We start from the raw sequence: 6,287 nt of genomic DNA, 5'->3' as shown, positions 1-6,287 counted from the left end.
GTAGTTAATATTATATTATGTTTAGATTGCTAACATAATGTTTTTTACTCATATTGTGTGTTGGATAACCTGCTGCTGTAACGCCACAATTTCCCAGTTTGGGATCAATAAAGTAATTCTATTCTATACTCTGAATGACAGATAAACTATTTAATGGTTTTTTTTTTTATAGTTGGAAAGCAGATTCTTTGTTTAATGTAGCCTACATGTTACAATTTAGTGCCACACACTTTTGCTGAATATAGGCTACAGCAGTGGTTCCCAAAGTCGGGGTCGGGACCCCAAGGTGGGTCGCCAGCCACCAAGAGGGGGGTCGCAAGATGCCTTCCATAAAAAAATTAAAAATCATCTAAAAGTGCATAAGTATATCTTTTTACCATTTTTGTAAACATACAAAAAGTAGTCCAATGTCATATAAGACAGTATCATTAAGTGAAATGGAAATGAATTTTTTAATTCTTTTAGGCTGTTGTATTATTTTGTGTTACTAGTTTTTGGATAGGTTTATTAGTGTGTGCGTGGCTGTCGCTACGTTATATACCTAACTAACCACCTTAAAGAACAGTGGGGGGGTCCCCAGTTTCTGTCACCCTTATTTTGGGGGTCACGACCTGAAAAGTTTGGGAACCCCTGGGCTACAGGATATAGGCCACAGTTGATATCAGTAACTTATTGCTTTGCTGAAACTTATTGCTTTGCTGAAATGAATCCCATGGATTTTAAGCTTATTCGTGCTGAATGAAATTGTTGTATATTACCGGTACATTTTTCAGTCAGGGGTTTATATTTACAGTCTATGGTTTTAACACACAAAAGATATTTTCCTTGACATTGAAATCACTCCACAAGGGGATTGTTAAAGTTTGAAAGGGTTTATTGTGGAAGAACTGTTTCGGTACAGTAGGTTAATCAGTCAGCAACTGACTATGCATGCATCTGATTTAGATAACTTTTTGGTATTTTTGTAGATCAACAAATCTTAACAAAACAAGCTTTGGGAAATAACAATCATGGTAACAGGTTGACATCAAGACATTGTGCAAAACATTTAAATAGCATAAATTTGTCCTTCTTACATTAGTCATTCTTTCCTCTTTGACAAATTTGCAACTTCTCACCAACTTTTCTGAAAAAATTTAACATGTGTAGACTCAACTTAAGAACTTAACAAATAAACATTTCATTGTTTCATCTCCCCTTAGCCTTTAGGCTATAGCGTGATTCTTTGCCACACAAATAAAACATAGTGAAATAAGATCATAACTACATTTCATGTATGCCTTCAGTTATCCAAACTGAGAGATTCAAATTCATCATTATCACAGTCAATAGTACGCTCATCTATTGTGTGAGTGTGTTCTAATGTGTGTGATTACATTCATTCTTGTGGCCTTTGTGTATGAGTTTGTGCAGTCGGTGTAATCACAGTATGAATTTTGTTTCACAGCTCGTCAGTCTCTCCATCAAAGGGCACAGTATCTATCTCCATATTAATACTGCCTGGCTCATTACTTCCCACCCAGCCAATTGGAGTACGGTTGAAGGAAGGCCGGCAGCCGATGTCATGTTGGTACACCACGGGTTCAGTCTCCTCTTTGATTTCGGTTTCTGGCATCTGGAATTTCAGGAACTGGTTGGCCTTCTCGAAGCCACCAAATGGCAGGGCGGACCTAGTAAACAAAGGTGCAAGGTGAATTGATTTTCCCCAAAGTTTCTACAAAATGAGGCCTTGGGGGAATTACCTGTTGAAGCACTTGTACTTGGGTACATCCTTTTTCTCAACTGGACCAGGCATTGCAGTTTTCAGAGTGGCAACGAGAATTTCATCCCCCTTCATGGCCTTCTCCCATGGCGAAATGTATGTCTTCCCAAGAATATGCATACCACCTCTTCCAACTCCTGTGAAGAGAGCATATGACACACTAAAGAGGTCTGTAACAAAATTATATCCAACAGTCTATGGACTGGCAAATTTATCATTTGTGATGTTTTTGGATTATTTATGTGGAGGAAAAATTGTCAACATTTTTAGCAACATTCTTATTTTCTGTGTTACTATTGCATGAAAAGATCATTGCAATTATCATTTGCAGCTGTCCAAAAGCCACAAACATCTCTAAAGTTCACAAATAATTCATGTCAAAAACATTGGGTTTCAAACAATACCAAAGCTTTTATCAATATATTGTTGCATTATTCATTTATTATTACCGATAAGGTTTGATTTCTTCAATTGGTTAAGCAAAATCAAAAATAGTCTCAAGAGATATATTTTCTTTGTGAATAAATTATCCGTCTATCAACAGGCACAGATCCCTAAAACAGAATTGCTTAAACTTTGCGCACACAAAAATAGAGATACTGACCTTTCAGTGAAGACTTCTCACTTGCCCCTTGTCCTTGTCCACCTTTCCCCTGGTTGCCACCACCAAGTCCTCCTTCACCTCCTAATCCTCCTGCACCTCCTGCACCTCCTGCACCTCCTGCACCTTTACTTCCAGGCTTTGGAGGGGGGACGGGGGCCCCTCCGAAGCCGTGAACACCCATAATATGCACCTGTCCAGGCTGTTTGCTTACAAAATGCCCTCCAACATTGATTATCTGACTTCCAATCTCACCTCCCAGAGATGGAACAAACTTCTGCAGGTTGTCCTGAAAGAAAATGTTTAGAATCCTTATTGTCTAAAAGCCTGTGATTAATTGAACACAGAGAAATAATTCTCATTCAGATGGTTTGATTATCAGTAATGGTCAAAGATTATCAGTTGAAAAAGAAATTGGTACAAGTGACTTGAATGAAACCTTTATTGCCCCTAGGGGGCACAGAGAGCATAGATCACTACGGACAACACATAAAAGAACATTCAAGCGTCACACGATTATATGAGGGATTTCAGTAGTAAGTTAAATAAATTGCAGAGTGCCGAGTTCATACTAATCAGAGCTTATTAAGCAGCTGAATACTGCATGGTACAAAGGATGTATTGCCTCTTTTAGTCCTCATCCTGGGCATTCTGTACCTGCACCCTGAAGTAAAGAGTTCATATTCCGACCAAAGGGGGTGCAGAGGGTCAGCTGTAATCTTGTTGGCTAAATTCAATGTGTACCGGTCTGTCAGGTAAGAAATGCTACACGTTTGCTTCCCAGTTATCTTGCTACCTAATTTAACAAGTAGCAAGGTAAAGTGTGTTGTCCAGTTTGTTCTTATTTTGTACGGTCAGTGCTCCTCCCCAACACTGAATACAAAAGGTCAACACACTTTCAATGAAACTCTTGTAAAATTATTTTAACATAGTGCTGTCAATAAAATAAATATATACTAAATTTCTCCCAAATCATATAATATACATTGTATCAAACATTGCCACAAGTTTCACTCTGAATGTTTTTTTGTTTTATTATTCACATTGCTTCATAAACGTTAAAGACTATTCTCTTCTTAAATAACAGTAGTGTGACTTTATTTAGTTTTTTCCTCTTGATCTGATCTCACCATTGACTCACTGCTGAAGATGTCAGGGCTGTTCTCGTAGATGAACTTCTCCACCCTCATCTGCCTCATCTTGAACATCTTGGAGCCCCGGTTTTTCTGCAGGGAAAGTTCCTCCAGCATGATGTCTTTAGGGGTTCTGATCTTTGTTCCCAGGTCAAACTCAGAGGCCTCAGGATCCGAATCATACTCTAGGTGAGGAAGATTTGAAACAGATATATAGAAATGTCTTATTTTGAAAACAACACGTGACTAAGAAGACTTTGACCTTTTACATTTAATAAAAGGTGACATTCACAAATATATTCACCAGAAAACAAAAAAACAAAAAGTATTCAATAATATAAATCAGTAATCAAACTAGTTCTAGTAGTTTATTCGTATAATATTAACTCATCTTCTGGACACGTTTTCCCCTGAAATAATGCAAACAAGTTTCGTACTAAATAGGACACTTATTTACACACACTGTTGATTGCATTCACAACACTGTGCATTATGCAAAGTGAGTACTTAACTTCATTAAGTTGACCTTAACAATGCTTGTTGCTGTTTTGTGTCATTTTTGATACTTGTTTTTCACTTTTACTGCAGACATTACACCAACTAGTATGTAACTGCTGCACTGAGCATATAGAAATGTAGTTTTATATTCATTTCATTTGGTGCCAGCCTTACCATCCTGAGTGATATGTGATAGGTCGGTTACGATCTTGGAGAGCTTTTTCCGTTTGTTTAGGGGGGCAGGTTTTCCCAGAGGCGTGCCTGGAGATTCAGGAAAGAACATGGTTTGAGTAGTTTCAATATTAGGGCCCAAAAACATCCAAAGAATTCTTACTTTAAAACTAAAAACTTTGTGTAAGAATAAGTCAGTGATAACTTTTCAAAGGAAATGTTCATTGTTAAGCTATACATCTATTATGATAAACATCAGTCTTATTCCAGAATGATGAATACCAGATGACGTTGAAATTCACTGAATCGAATAGTTTAAAGATTCATATCACACAGTTGAAGGAAACTTCAACACAGCCCTTTACTATAACATCCAACCCCTGCACCAACCTCTTATGATCACTCTTCACATTCAACACATACAGCCATCAACAACCCCTGAAAGTAAATCCATGGGTCCTAAATGTATTAGACGGACAGACAGCTCAGACCCTTCTCAGTTTTCAAGTTCAAGGGGGATGTCTGTGCCCTTAGATTCCCTACATACCCCAGTGGAACAGATGTACGCCCAAATGGAAACATATATGTACCCCATATGTGTTTCTGTTTTGTTTGGGGAACCATGTCAATATAAACAGAAGCATGTAAGGCCCTATCAGAATTCAGGGATCAATGCATTCAGGAGCCTCAATACTGCTGTACATTCAAAGGCCTCAGGATCATAAAACAGGATCTGATCTTACCTGCAAGAGAACATGCATGTTTGGCTCATCTGTCAACATTTTACTCTGTGTTGAAGTGTTTTTTATGTCTTTAAAAAATGTCACAACCTGTATTTCCTGCCTGCATAAGACATGTATTATCTAATTATGTATTTTACACTTTTTTGTGTCCCTACATGCATATCAGCACCTTCTGCACTCAACATTTTCCTTAAAGCCTAGTCAAGAGGCAAAACAACCCATCACATCTACTGACTGTAATTCAACCCACTGCAGCTATTTATAAAAGCCATTTCCAGCCAAGACATTTTAGCGACTTGTAATGGCGTCATTCGCCTATCAAATGGGCTTGACACAACCCTCAAAAACACAAAACACACCTTCAGAAAACAATAATAAGTGTATGTTTGATCTACTCAAAACACTATTGAGACCTGGATAAGTTGTGGGCATTAAGAGGGGTTCTGGACACTGTTTTAATTCCCATAAATAATTACAGTTCAGAGACCGCTGGTGCTCAGATTTACCACCCCCCATCAGGGTTTGGTAACACGATATAAAATTTCTGCTACGCCCACAAAGAGGAATGGTCAGCAAATTAGTCCGTTCCTTTCAGCATTTTAATAGTTACAAGGAAAATTGAAAAGAAGCAAAGTTGCTCCCAGAACAACTGTAACTCTATCTGGCTGAATTGAAAGCATTCTCATCAAAAGCAAAGCAATAGTTTGGTTCACTAAGGTGACTAATGAGGCCTTCATCTGTAGGTTTTTTTATCGAAAGATTGGCAAATTGAAATATTTTGCACATCTATATTCCTTCTCCCCATTTTGTTGTACTCAGAATTTAAATCCAAGCTGTCGGTTGATTAGTAGAGACAAGCACATCGACTAGATGAAGATCCACTCACCGGGTTTTGTTGTCATCCTTGGAGGAGATATAAACCTATAAATACCAAACAGAGAAGAGGGAACCCTCGGCTCAATGCTGGTGATCTCGATCACAAGTTTACAAATCCCTCAGTGCCTCTGACCCTTCGTATGGCTGGAACCAGGTCCCGGGAAGTGCAAAAAACCCACCCTTCACTCAGATGGCAGAGCTTCCAGAGGGTTGGGGTTGTGGGTGGTAGCGTTGTTGGTGTCAAGACGGGAGGAGGGGGGAGGTTGAAGTTAAGAGTATGAATAGGGATGGGGGCGTTAAGATGGGGGGAGAAGTCCCTGTTGGCCAGCTGAAAGTGCTGATGGGGATATTAAGGGAACAAAATCATTCTCACAGATGGTTCAGAAGCCTATATTTAGTAGCAAAGACTGAGGGAACAGAATTCAGCTATAAGATAACCTCAGAGGACTCTGGGGTGTGTTTGGGGTACACAGAGAGATTGAGATAAGGAGGAGAGTATAGTA

At 38.8% G+C, this 6,287-nt stretch overlaps 1 protein-coding gene across 3 annotated transcripts; it reads right to left on the bottom strand.

Annotated features, from left to right (window-relative positions):
* Window positions 1-853: 853 nt before the first annotated feature.
* On the bottom strand, window positions 854-6,038 carry myoz1a (myozenin 1a). 3 transcript variants are annotated; one of them, XM_061040169.1, is made up of 7 exons: window positions 5,795-6,037; window positions 4,169-4,255; window positions 3,494-3,681; window positions 2,481-2,652; window positions 2,367-2,444; window positions 1,743-1,896; window positions 854-1,670 (listed from the first exon to the last, which is right to left on the bottom strand). In XM_061040169.1, exons 1-7 carry the CDS (start codon window positions 5,808-5,810, stop codon window positions 1,442-1,444), a joined length of 924 nt encoding a protein of 307 aa, XP_060896152.1. In that variant the 5' UTR covers window positions 5,811-6,037; the 3' UTR covers window positions 854-1,441. The 3 variants fall into 3 exon arrangements, with proteins under 3 accessions (XP_060896152.1, XP_060896151.1, XP_060896150.1); XM_061040168.1 differs by having other exon boundaries at window positions 1,743-1,899; window positions 5,795-6,036; XM_061040167.1 differs by having other exon boundaries at window positions 2,367-2,652; window positions 5,795-6,038.
* Between the last annotated feature and the right edge of the window lie 249 nt (window positions 6,039-6,287).

The sequence above is a fragment of the Labrus mixtus genome, chromosome 6 (assembly GCF_963584025.1).
Source record: "Labrus mixtus chromosome 6, fLabMix1.1, whole genome shotgun sequence".
NCBI classification, from domain to species: domain Eukaryota; kingdom Metazoa; phylum Chordata; class Actinopteri; order Labriformes; family Labridae; genus Labrus; species Labrus mixtus.
The sequence above is the reverse complement of the archived record's forward strand: the minus strand, read 5'-3'. Positions and strand labels throughout refer to the sequence as shown.